The 13744-nt window shown below is 41.2% G+C and overlaps 1 protein-coding gene across 23 annotated transcripts in view; it reads right to left on the bottom strand.

The window, feature by feature from the left end:
* LOC125457292 (transcription factor 4-like) overlaps nt 1-13744 on the bottom strand; it is a 610802-nt gene that overhangs the window by 79355 nt on the left and 517703 nt on the right. For 22 of the 23 annotated variants that reach the window (XM_048541370.2, XM_048541332.2, XM_048541341.2 and 19 more), the window contains one exon: nt 9034-9139. In XM_048541370.2, the coding sequence (XP_048397327.1) occupies nt 9034-9139 (106 nt within the window). Of the gene's footprint in view, nt 1-9033; nt 9140-11543; nt 11649-13744 lie in introns of those variants that run through there. The other variant, XM_059649615.1, reaches the window with a different exon arrangement.

Below are 13744 nucleotides of genomic sequence, written 5' to 3'. Positions count from 1 at the left end.
AGGCCAAGCAGCATCTCAGGAGCACAAAAGCTGAGGGGGATGGGGAGAGGGTTCTGAAATAAATAGGGAGAGAGGGGGAGGCCGACCGAAGATGGATAGAGGAGAAGATAGGTGGAGAGGGGAGTATAGGTGGGGAGGGGATAGGCCAGTCCGGGGAGGACGGACAGGTCAAGGAGGTGGGATGAGGTTGGTAGGTGGGAAATGGAGGTGCAGCTTGAGGTGGGAGGAGGGGATAGATGAGAGGAAGAACAGGTTAGGGAGGTGGGGACGAGCTGGGCTGGTTTTGTGATGCAGTGGGGGGAGGCGACGAGCTGGACTCCAAGGGTAATGGCTGAAGAAGTTATTGGAAAAGCTCAGCTGGTCTGGCAATTGCTGTGAAGAGAAATCAGAGTTAACATTTCACACCCAGTGACCCTTCCTCAGGGCTCTCATTTCTCTTCATTGATGTTGGCAGACCTGCTGAGCTTTTCCAGCAACTTCTGTTTTTGTTCCTGATTCAGAGCATCTGCAGTTCTTTCAGTTTTTACCCAAAATCTCTGTGTACATCTTCCTTTCTTACTGATTTTTTTAAACTTAATCATGCCATGTGTGGTGTTACTGGCTGGGCCAGCATTTATTGGCCATCCTTCAATACCCTTGGGAAGGTGTTTGTGAACTGCTTTCTTGAATTGTAACCGCCTATCTGCTGTATGTAAACCCACAATGCCACAAGGAAAGGAATTCCAGGCTTTTGGCCCCATAACACCAGTGAAACTGTTTACTTTTCTCCTACAACGTTTTGCAAACTCAAAGTTTTACTGCATGCCATTGACGATCATGCCGTAAGCTGTCTACTTCCTAAGGTCTTGAACTCGCTCCCTCCTACTTTCTCTGCCTTTGTTACATTCTTGCTAAAAGCTAACTTCTTCAATCAAGCTCTACTACTCTGTGTCTAGACAGCACTATCAGACAGTGCTCTTCCGAAACACCTTGAAAACTATACTAAAAGCATTATGTAAGTGGAGGCTGTTGTTATAAACTTAAATGGCAGTCTTTTTCCTTGCCTCATTTCATCATTTTGGAGTTAGCTAGCAGAATATCTGTAATAACAGACACAATATTGAAAACTAGGATAACAAAGTGAGAAGCTGGATGAACACAGCAGGCCAAGCAGCATCTCAGGAGCACAAAAGCTGACGTTTCGGGCCTAGGCCCTTCATCAGAGAGGATGAAGGAGGGTCTAGGCCCAAAATGTCAGCTTTTGTGCTCCTGAGATGCTGCTTGGCCTGCTGTGTTCATCCAGCCCCACACTTTGTTATATTGGATTCTCCAGCATCTGCAGTTCCCATTATCTCTGATCTCAATATTGAAAACTACTTGCTTTCCTCACCCGTTTTCCTTTGAATTTCAGAAAGATGTTGACAAACACATCTCCACCTACACCCCCCCACCAATCCAGGGAAGGTCAATTTCCTAACTCCACATTCCACTCTTAACTCCAGGATCCCTGACATAACGGTGTGGAAATTTAAAGTCACACTGAGTTGTTACAGCACAGAAGTAAGCCATTCAGCCCATCATTTATGTATCAGCTCTCTGAATAATTAATTCACCTGGTACCATTCTCCCTAACACTCTCTATTCCTACTTTTGAGGTCACAGCCTAATTCCATTTCAAATTTCATTGCTTACAATTTACATAGATGATTTGGAGTCGGGGAATGAGAGTGTTGTGTCAAAATTTGCAGATGACACTAAGGTGAGTGGTGGAGCAAAGTGTGCAGAAGACACTGAAAGTCCGCAGAGGGATATAGATAGTCTAAGCGAGTGGGCAAAGGTCTGGCAGATGGAGTACAATGTTTATAAGTGTGAGGTCATCCATTTGGTAGGAATAACACCGAAATGGACTATGTTTTAAATGGTAAAAAATTGCAGCACGCTGCTATGCAGAGGGACTTGGGTATCCTTGTGCGTGAATTGCCAAAAGTGGGATTGCGGCGCAACAGGTAATTAAAAAGTCAAATGGAATTTTGTCTGCCATTGCTCGAGGGATGAAGTTTAAAAACAAGGAAGCTATTACACCGCTGTATTGGGTCCTGGTGAGGTCAAAACTGGAGTACTGTGCGCAGTTTTGGTATCCTTACTTGAGAAGAGATATACTAGTACTAGAGGGGTGCAGAGGAGATTCACTCAGTTGATTCCAGAGTTGAGAGGGTTGGATTATGAGGAGAGACTTAGTGGACTGGATTATACTCATTGGAATTCAGAAGAATGAGGGGAGATCTTATAGAAACATATAAGATTATGAAGGGACTAGATAAGGTGGAGGCAGGGAGATTGTTTCCGCTAGCAGGTGAAACTAGGACTAGAGGGCATTGCCTCAAAATAAAGGGAAACAGACGTAGGGCTGAGGGCAGGAGGAACTTCTCCAACCAAAGGGTAGTGAATTTATAGAATTCCCAGCCCAGTGACGCAGTTTAAACTACCGCGTTGAATGTGTTTAAGGCAAAACTAGATAAAGTTTTGAACAGTAAAGGAATTAAGGGTTACGGTGAGTGGGCAGCTAAATGGGGCTGAGTCTCAAAAAGATCAGCATGATCTTACTGAATGGAGGGTCAGGCTCGAGGGGCCAGATGGCCTACTCCTGCTCCTAGTTCTTATGTTCTCATGTCCTTATAAATGCAAAAATTAAACCTGCCACCATCATACTCTCAGGCAGAACTTTCCAGGACTCAACCACTAGTTGCATGAACATGTTTCATCTCATTTTTGTGTGTTGCTACCTCTGCCGATTACTTTAAATCTGTGCCCTCTCATTTTCAACCAGTTCACAAGTGGGAACAGGTCCCGATACATAGTCTCCCCAGAATGAATGATTCTGAATACTTCGATAATACCTCCTCGCTATCTTCTTCTTTACAAGGAAAACACATTCAATTTCTTTACTCTGAAGTTCCCCTTCCCCGGAACCATTCTTCAGAAACTTCTCTGCATTCTCTCCAGCAGCTTCACATCTTTCCAAATGTGAGGTACCCAGGGCTACAAGTGATTCTCTAGCTGAGGTCAGAACCGTGGTTTTATACTGTACAACTTCTATACAATCTCTTTTTGTTTGTGTACGCCAAGTCCCTACTCAAAAAAACCTGAAGAAACTTTATACTTTATGAACCATTCTCTCAACCTACTCGACTAGCTTCTGTGAATTATGCATTTATATACTCAATTCCCTCTACTAAGAAATACAGGATTTAAAATTTCCACAGGCAGTGGTAATGTCAGATTGGCAATCAAGAGCACCGGGTGAATGCTATAGGTACATGAGATCAAATCTTGCCAGGGCAGATGTTTGAATTCAATAAAAACGTGGAGTCAAAAGCTGGCCTGTTGGTGACCACGTAACCACCACTGAATGTTGTAAAACTAAGTTTAGTTCATTAATGTCCTTTAGAAAAGGAAATCTGCTATCCTCACCTGGTCTGCTCTACATGACTCGAGACCCATAGCAATGTAGCAGACTCTTAACTGACCTCTGGCCAATTGAGGATGGACGCTAAATGCTACCTACCAAGCAACATCCACATTCCATCAAGGAATTTTTTATAAAAAGCACCCCTTTCTTAATATAGTATCTCCATGTTCTTTCTATCAAAATGAGTCACTTCACATTTTCCACATTGAACTACATTTTCCAGCTTTCTGTCCACTCCACCAACTTGAGCACGTCCTTTTGTAGTTCACAATTCTTCCAAGTTGTGTGTCATCAAGAGATTTTGAAATTATGCCCTATACAGCAAAGCCAAGTTCATCAAATATATACCAGAAAAAGCTAAGGTTCCACCATGACACCTTGGGAACACAACTGTAGACCTTCCCCAGGGTAAAATATAATTCAGTGTGCACTACTTTTGCTTCCTGTCAGCTAATCAATTCTGTACCCATGTTGCAACTGCCTCTTTCATTCTATGGGCTATAACTCATTTTTGAATAAGGTTGTAACATATCCTGGTATTACCCTTACATCTAAAGACAACTGCAAAATTATGGCCAAGGCCTCCATAATTTCTATTCTCTTCTCTCAGTAGCCTACGATGTATCCTTCCTGTCCTGGTGCTTTATTAACTTTATCAATGACCAAAACAATAATAGAAGGAATGTTTTGAGTACAAGAGAAAACTAGTTAAAAATATAAAAATAGATAAGTTTCTACAAACATTTAAAAGAGAATAAATGTTAACAAGGTGAGGGCTGATCCTACAGAAAGTGAGACTGGAGAATTAATAATAGAGAATAAGGGAATGGCAGGTAAAGTGAACAGATATTTTGCATCAGTTATCATGACAGAGGATACAAGTAACATCTTGGAAATAGCAACACATCTCAAAGTGTTACACCAGGAGATTACTGACGAAAATCACAATCACCAGAAAGGTGGTCCTAATAAACTGTTGGAGTTATGGGTTGCTAAGTTCAGGTTCAGATGGGTGTTAATCAAGAGACTTTTAAAAAAAAAGTGTCTACTAATAGAATCATTGCATTGAATCCAATTTTCAAAAACTCTTTTGATTCAGACACCAGCCCATTAGTTGGAACATAGTGAATGTAACTCCTTTATTCGGTAGTGGGTAAGGTTTTAGTGTCCATTGTGAAGGAAGAGATTTCTAAATACTTGGAAGAGTATGGTAAAATAGAGCAAAGTCAGCATGGCTTCATCAAGGGGACGTCATGCCTGACAAATCTGTTAGAATTCCTGGAGGAAGTAATGAGCAGTTTAGACCAAGGAGAACCAATGGATGTCATTTTTCTGGACTTCCAGAAGGCCTTTGACAAGGTGTCGCACAGGAGGCTGCTGAGTAAGCTAAGGGCCCATGGTGTTAGCGGCAAGGTACTAGCATGGATAGAAGATTGCTTTATGCCAGAGATTGGAGTTAAAAGGGTCTTTCTCAGGATGACAGCCAGTGACAAGTTGTGTTCCACAAGGATCTGTGTTGGGACCACAACTTTTCCCTTTATACATTAATGATCTAGATGAAGGAGCTGAGGGTATTCTGGCTAAGTTTGCAGACGATACAAAGATAGATAGAGGGGCGGGTAGTATTGAGGATGCAGGGAGGCTGAAGAAGGATTTGGCCAGGTTAGAAGTGTGAGCAAAGAAGTGGCAGATGTAGTACAATGTGGGAAAGTGTGAGGTCATGCACTTTGGTAAGAAGAATAAAAGCATGGACTATTTTCTAAATGGGGAGAAAATTCGGAAATCTGAAGTACAAAGAGACCTGGGAGTTCTAGTCCAGGATTCTCTCAAGGAAAACTTGCAGGTTGAGTCAGTAGTTAGGAAGGCAAATGCAACATTGGCATTTATTTTGAGAGGGCTTGAATATAAAAACAGGGATGTACTTCTGAGGATCTATAAAAGGCTCTGGTCGGGCGACTTTGGAGTTCTGTCCTCAGTTTTGGGCCCCATATCTCAGGCAAGATGTACCGGGGGGAGGGGGTTCAGAAGACATTCACAAGAATGGTTCCAGGAATGCAAAGCTTAAGATATGTGGAACGTTTGAGGATCTGGGTCTATATTCGTTGGAGTTTAGAAGGATTAAGGTGGATCTAATCGAAATTTATAGAATACTGAATGGCCTGAACAGAGTTGATGTTGGGAAGATGCTTCCACTGGTAGGAGAGACTGGGACCCGAGGGCACAGCCTTAGTGTAAAGGGAAGACCTTTTAGAACGGAGATAAGGAGAAACTTCTTCAGCCAGGGAGTGGTGAAGCAATGGAATTCACTGCCACAGAAGGCTGTGGAGGCCAGGTCATTGAGTTTACTGTTAAGGGGATCAAGGATTACAGGGAGAAAGCAGGAGACCAGGATTGAGAAGCTTATGAGAAATGATTGAATGGCGGAGCAGACTCAATGGGCTGAATGGCCTGATTTCTGCTCCTATGTCTTTGGTCTTACTCAAAAAATGGAAACAGAAAACAGGCCAATTGGTTTAATATCCATCACAGAGAAAATCTTAGATGCTATTATTTAAGAAGTTCCAGGAGGCATCTAGATAATTTCAACGTTATCAGGCAAAGTCAACATGGTTTTGTGAAAGGAGCGTCATGGTTGACCAATCTCTTGTAGTTTTTTGAGGCAGTAATACATGCTGAGATAAAGAGCCCCAGTGGCCAGACTGTACTTGGATTTCCAGAAGACATTTGACAAAGTGCTTACCAAATGTCATTACAGAATATGTAAGCTCATAGCATAGGGGTAGCATATTTGCACAGACAAAAGACTGACTAACTAACTAAAAGAAAGCAGACAGTAAGCATACATGGGTCTTGTACAGGTTAGCAAGATGTAATGAGTGATGTGCCATAAACAGTTCTGCATGGAATCTTTACTGTTTATAATTTGTATAAATGGCTTAGATGAAGGGGCAGAAGATATGATTGCCAAATTTGCTGGTGACAAAGTCAGGTAGGAATGTAAACTGTGAAACAAACATGGCGTGGGTACAAAAAGATATAGATAGGTTAAATGAGTGGGCAAAGAAGTGTTATGTGGTAAAACATGAAGTGGTCCATTTAAGTTAGAAGAATGAAAGAAGCAAAATATTATGTCAATAGTGACAGACTGCAGAACTCTGAGATGTAGAGGAATCTGGGTGTCCATGTGCATGTAAACCTATGAACAAGGAACAAGAAAGTACGCTACTCAGATCTTTGAACCTTCTCTGCCATTCATTAAGCTCATGGCTATTTGACTTAACTCAAATCTACATTTCTGTAAACCCCCAATAATCTTTCATCCCCTTGGCAACCACAAATCTATATACCTCCAACTTTTGAGGAAGGTAATTCAAAACCTTCAGAAAATAAGAAATTTTCCTCATCTCTGCCTCAAATGGACAATCCCCTATTTTTAAATTATGAATTACAAAATGTTACTATGTAAGTACAGCAAGTAATTGAGAAAGCTATTAGATAATTTATCATTTATCATGAGGAGAATGGAATACAAAGGCAGCAGGGATGTGTTTCAGGGTGTTAGTGAGGGCGCATGTAGAGTATTTACACAGCGTTAGCCACCTTACTTACGAAGGAAGTAAATGCACTGGAAACAATTCAGAAAAGGCTTACTGGACCGATATCTTAAAACGGGAAGAATAGTCTAAGGAGGTAAGGTTGGACTGGCAAGATCTGAATGCGCTGGAGATGAAAACAGTAACAGGTGATCTGATTGAAACAAATAAGATCTTGATGGGTAGTGATGGGTTTGATGTGGAAAGGATATTTCCTCAAATGGGAGAATCTAGAGCTAGGGTTCACTGATTAAAAATATCATACGTTTGTATTTTTTAAAATTTATTCACAGGATGAGGACGTTGGTGGCTAGGCAACACTTATTGCCCATCCCTAATCACCCAGAGGGCAGTTCAGGGTCAACCACGTTGCTGAGAGTCTGGAGTCACATATAGGCCAGATCAGGTAAGGATGGCAGTTTCCTTCCCCAAAGGACATTAGTGAACCACTGTTGGGTTTTCCCAACAATTGGCAATGGATCCTCGGTCATCACTAGATTCTTAATTCCAGAAATTTATTGAATTCAAATTCCACCATCTGCCATGGCAGGATTCGAACCCAGGTCCCCAGAACGTCATCTAATTTCGTTTCTGCTCCTGTCTCTTCTTGGTCTTATTCAAAAAATGGAAACAGAACGGCCATCACCCACACCCCATTTAAAGAGAGACCTGGACCACCACCTCACCATGTTTAAACCTTTCTACTGTACTAAGGGTCTCCCCTTTCACCATGGTTTGGGGAGAAGTTTTTCTATGTAAAAGCAGAACTATTGATTTATTACCTTTGCTATTCCACTTGCCTTTATGCATAAATCTCGTTTTAAGCCCCTAGTCGGTCATATTCTTCTTTTTTCCCTATCCATTTACAATTTTTAGGCCAACAGAAGACTTTGTGATTTCTCTTTACGTTAGTTGCAAAGTCCTTTTCATACTCTTTCTCTGATTTCTCACTTCCCCTCTGAACATTCTATATTCAGCCTGGTTCTCATTGAATTTTCCACCTGGTATCTCCTATAAGCACAGTGTTTCCTCTTAATCTTAGTCTTTCTTTTCCTTATGGACATCAATAAATTGTTCAGACAAAAATATTCAGATTGGCATCTGGATCAGCCCTTTCTGCCGTCCAAAAGGCATTGGAGGTGGCCACACTGGGATTCTCTAAGTTGCACTATTTAGGGCATTTGTGCTAAAGGAATGTGAGGGCTGGATTTTCCCATTGGAAGTGGGAATTGGGAGGGAAGTGGGAATCTGGTTCAGGAACCATCTCCATCATGCCATGAAGTGCGGAGGATAGGCAAAAGTCAGTTAGTAAAATTTCATCATTGCTCAGTAAGCTTTGGTGCATGTTTTCACTTTTTGTATGAACTAAAAACTGTTCCAGAACTGTCACCTGTCTCCCACCAGGCTGCAGCTGGCCAGTTTCAAAGAGCTCTCACTGGCTGCCCTCCCATGTAAAAATTTTGGAAGGTTAGACAGCAAGCTCTTAATGAGCTCCCCAATGGCCTCAAACCATTCAATTAACGAGGTGGGTGATTCACCTTCCTTCCTGCCCTGTTCTGCTCCCGTCCTTTGAAAAGTCACTAGAGTCAGGGACAAGAGGCAGCAGACTGGCACAGAAATTGCTGGCAGCATTCTCTTCTAACTTCTGTCTTGTCTCGATTTAGGATTGGGAAATCCAGACCTAACTTGAGCTTCAGTTTGCGCACCCCCCTGAAATATTTCCATAATAAAATCAGCCTCAGTAACGCGAGCGTTTTTCTGAAGCATTCAATTGCAAAACAACTCTGGCTTATATGTAGGAACTGAATGCTGCGTGGCTCATTCATATACTCTGTTGTCAGGTTGATGGATGAACAAAATCGTGGGCAGGGTGTGAGTGGATTGAGAAACATATATGTTCAAAGGCAAATTTCAAGTTATTCTTCCTCACATTCATTCAATGTAATGAGTAAATCCAAAAAGCATTTTTTCACATGGCTTGCATCCACTTACCCTGCATGAAGAATGAACTGGGAAATGTGCTTGTAGGTGGCTTGGAGGAAGGGTAGCCAGGAGAATCCCTGTTATAATCGGCAGCACTTGCTGACGGTGCATACACCTGCAAAAACAAATACACAATTTTTATCTATTGTTACAAAAAGTATTTTAAAAAGTGATTTTTCAATAATTAAGCAGTCAGACAGTTGCAAGCATATTTACAAATCAACCCTTCAATATGAGAACTACTTCAATGACCAGTGCGAAATGTCAAGAGGCATGTGGGAACACCACTAAATATATGTTTCATTGATGCATTCCACGTCTTCGCTCTCCAAACTAAACGTGTGGTGGCTTTGTTCATGCAAGCCTCTCTGAGTTATTGCTGCTTCAACTTTACAACCACATTCATGACATAAAGGCATAAAAAAGTTTTTAAAAGTGTAAGTGCTGGAAACGTATGGTCAGTGGTTGAAAAGAGGAAGGTAGGTTTCCATTCTGCATTGCACCCGAGATCAGAATCCCAGTGGTCAGGACCTCAGCCCTTTTACAGGGCTAATCAAAGGAAAGTAAAGCCACAAGTTCTGGTGACCTTACCCAAACAGTACATGACAATGAGAAATATCACACAAAATGCTAGTCTATCCTCTTCCTTCAGAGACTGAATAAACCTGCTGAGCCATACTGTTTAACCACCATTTAATATAGGAACTGTAATTTTCTTATGAAAATGCAAGAAGTCACACATCAGGAATTTAAAAGCTTTAAACTGCATTTGAAAATCAGAACATGTTTTAAAAAAAAGTCCTTGTAATTTGTTGCCATCAGTTGAACCAACTGATTGGGTTTGTTTCTGAACTCTTGCTGAAAAGCACTCTTCGATATAAACTAACAGGATTGCCTCATGCCACCTTCCAGACACTAATTTCTTAATTATTCATAATAGCATAGTATTATACTGCCATAAGAAGAATTCAAGGAATAGCAAATCTTTTTTCATTTACAATTGGGTTATTTCCTTACCCCTCACATTAGTAAGTTGATTTTATTCTTGAAAGGAGTTTATGCTTGCATTTAAAACCACCTCTCTAAGTACAAGACATTATAGCTTAAGCTTATTGCACTGTCACTATCCCACTTGCTGTTGGGCTAACTGAGCCATAACCTGGAGGGAGACCCAGGTTCGAATCCTGTCAAGGCAGATAGCAGAATTTGAACATAGAACAGTACAGCACAGTAAAGGCCCTTCAGCCCGTGATGTTGTGCCAACCTATTATCCTAAGATCAAACTACCCTGCATACCCTACATTAAAATATCAATGTGCCTATCCAAGAGTCGCTTAAATATCTCTTAATGCATCTGACTCCACTACCACTGCCAGCAGCGCATTCCACACATCCACCACTCTCTGAGTAAAGAACCTACCTCTGACATCTCCCCTATACTTTCCTCCAATCACCTTAAAATTATGCCCCCTCATCATAGTCATTTCCCCCCTGGGAAAAAGTCTCTGGATATCCACTCTACCTATGCCTCTCAACATGTTGCACACCTCTATCAAAACACCTCGCATCCTTCTTCGCTCCAATGAAAAAAGCCCTAGCTCCCTCAACCTTTCCTCATAAGACCTGCGCTCCAGTCCTGGCTGCATCTTGGTAAATCTCCTCTGCACCCTCTCTAAAGCTTCCACATCCTGCCTATAATGAGGTGACTAGAAGTGAACACTTTATTCCAAGAGTGGTATAGAATGTGTTAGGGAACTGCAGCATTATCTCTCCGCTCTTAAACTCAATGCCCCTGCCAATGCCAGCCAACACACTACACGCCTTCTTTACAAACCTATCGACTTGGGTAGCAACTTTGAGGGTCTATGGATGTGTACCCTAAGATCCCTCTGTTCTTCCAGGCTGCCAAGAATCCTGCCATTAACCCTGTACTCTGCATTCAAATTTGACCTTCCAAAATCAATCACACACTTTTCTGGGTTGAATTCCATCTGTCACTTCCTCGCCCAGCTCTGCATCCTGTCAATGTACCGGTGCAACCTACAAAAGCCCTCCACGCTGTCCACAACTGTACCAAAATTCGCGTCATTGGCAAACTTACTAACCCACCCTTCCAGTTCCTCATCCAAGTCATTGATAAAGATCACAAAGAGCAGAGGTCCCAGAACAGATCCCTGCGGAACACCACTGGTCATTGAGCTCCAGACTGAATACTTTCCATCTACTACCACCCTCTGTCTTCTATTGGACAGTCAATTTTGTATCCAGACAGCCAAATTTCCCCAAATCCCATGTCTCCTTACTCTCTGAATGAGCCTACCATGGGGAACCTTATCAAATGCCTTGCTAAAATCCTATACATCCACTGCTTTGCCTTCAATGTGTTTTGTCACATCCTCAAAGAATTCAATAAACATCTGTAGTTAAGAATCTAACAAAGACCATAAATTCATTGCTGATTGTAGGAAAACCCATCTGGTTTACTAATGTCTTTTACAGAAGGAAGCTGCCGCCCTTACCTGGTTTGGCCTACATGTGACTCCAGACGCACAGCAATGTGGCTGACTCTTAACTGCTCTCTGGGAATTAGGGATGGGCATTAAATGCTGCCTGGCCAGCGACTCCCTCACCCCATTAATGAATAAAGAGAAAAAAAAAAGTCTTTTAGCATTTCTAATAATGGATTGGAGTAGAGTACTATGAATTGGAAGATTCAATATTTGAGCAAGGCTAAAGAAAGCAAGCACTTCTATAATATGGAATATTGCCAGAATCTAAATTATCAGAAACATTCTATCCTTTCTTGATCTTTGCAGCATAATGTTTCTTTTATTCATTCATAGGACGTGGGCGTCTCTGGGTAGGCAAGCATTTACTGCCTATCGGGCAACTGGGAGTCAAACACACATTGTTGTGGTTCTTGAGTCATATGCAGACCAGGCCAAGTAAGGATGGCAGTTTCCTTCTCGAATGGTGACCCGATGTGAAGAAAACCAAACAGAAAAGTGACAGATAATCTGTGCGGAAAACTCATTTCAATATGAGAAAGCTTCAGATTAGTCAGTAATGAATGCAATCTGCAGATTCCAATATATTTTGGATTCATTTCCCAGTTTAGGCTAATACTGTGGAATCACAAATCTGATGCTACAAGATCTGTAGGAGTGGAGAATAATGATAATGGACAGGCAGTTTCATTAAGTCAGTGGAAAGGCTCATGGGAGAAAGCACCTGACTTCCAATATGTAATCCAAACTCTGCTAGTACTCCTGCAACAAATCCATGACGTCTAGAATGCTACAGCAATCCCAAAGTAGAGCAGGCAAAGAATAAGTTGTTACTGGTCACAGTCAGTATCCTTACACTCACATAGAAGCAGCTTGCAAATGGGAGGAAAGAAATAGATTTCATGACACCAGTAAGAAATGGGGGAATATATATACAGGTTTTACCAAACATCTCCAAATAGAGATGAAAATTTGTGGAGTTCTCTCATTAACTAAACACTTCCACGTTTCATGGTGTTAAAATCAAGACTGAATTTCACAAATTCTTCATCTGTCACTAAAAAATACTGAAAATACCAAAAAGCTGAAACAGAAACAGTTTGAAATACGTAACAGGCCAGGCAACATCTGTGGAGAGACAGGCGGGATTAATGTTTTAGGTTGGTGAGCTGAATGCTTTGATGAAATGTTAATTCTGTTCTTCCTCCTTCAGTGCTGCCAAGTCTGTTGAGTATTTCCATCATATTCCGTTTCTGTTTCTCGTTTTAACAAATTACTTTCGAGAACATCCAAACCCATGGAACTCCTACGTATTTCAACTCCTTCATAATTTGGAGGCATATGAGGTTTGTTAGAACCCTGCTGCATGAAACTAAAGGCAACTTGGGCCATGATTGTGAGGAAAGAAAGTTTGGAATGCTTTGAGGCTGCGTTATTAAATTGCTTGTGCAAGAAGAAATCTGCAAATGTGAGAAAATAGATGATCAGAATTGAATTTATCCCTAATTCAGTAATGTATTGATAAGAGTGAAACCACTTTACAGGGTGTTTACAGGTTTCATTTTCATCACTGTAACGCATTAAGCCTGATGTTGTTAAGATGCCAAACTGACAGTGATTTAGGATACTCATGCAGAAACTTACACCCACAAACACTGATCTGTGAGGCATGCAATCCAACACATATGTATTGAATTAACTAAAACTACACTGTGCTCATGGGTTCCAAAAATCAATTAATCGAGTGTGATGGCAGCAGAAACAAGTACCCAGTCACATCAGTACGATTAAATGAATTAGACAAATCTTAGAGATATATGTGTTTATTATGCATATGGGATTATTATTATAAGCCAGGAAGAGGAAGTGTAAATACTCAGTTCCCCTGATTGAAGGAAGCCAAATGTTTTATCTCTCAGTACAATGAGTAGTGTGGCAGAATCATTATCATTTTTTCAGAAAGTACATACTAAGTCATTCCTTTTACTAGGTGATGTGAAACCTTAAGACAGGGACTCATTTGTGCACTGTCCAATTAGGTCTTGAGCAAACAGACTAGAAAAGATCTCAGATATGGTCATTGGTTTGTGTTGCACAATAACATCACTTGACCAACAGCAGAGAGTTAAACTTTCAGAAATCTATGGATTAAAATATTAAGGTCACCTTGATCATTATGTAATGGTTTCAGCAGAGAAGTGTGTGCATGTGGA

This window comes from Stegostoma tigrinum, chromosome 1 (genome assembly GCF_030684315.1).
Source record: "Stegostoma tigrinum isolate sSteTig4 chromosome 1, sSteTig4.hap1, whole genome shotgun sequence".
Taxonomy (NCBI): Eukaryota; Metazoa; Chordata; class Chondrichthyes; order Orectolobiformes; family Stegostomatidae; genus Stegostoma; species Stegostoma tigrinum.
Note: the sequence above shows the minus strand (reverse complement) of the source record. Positions and strands in the feature narration are given on the sequence as shown.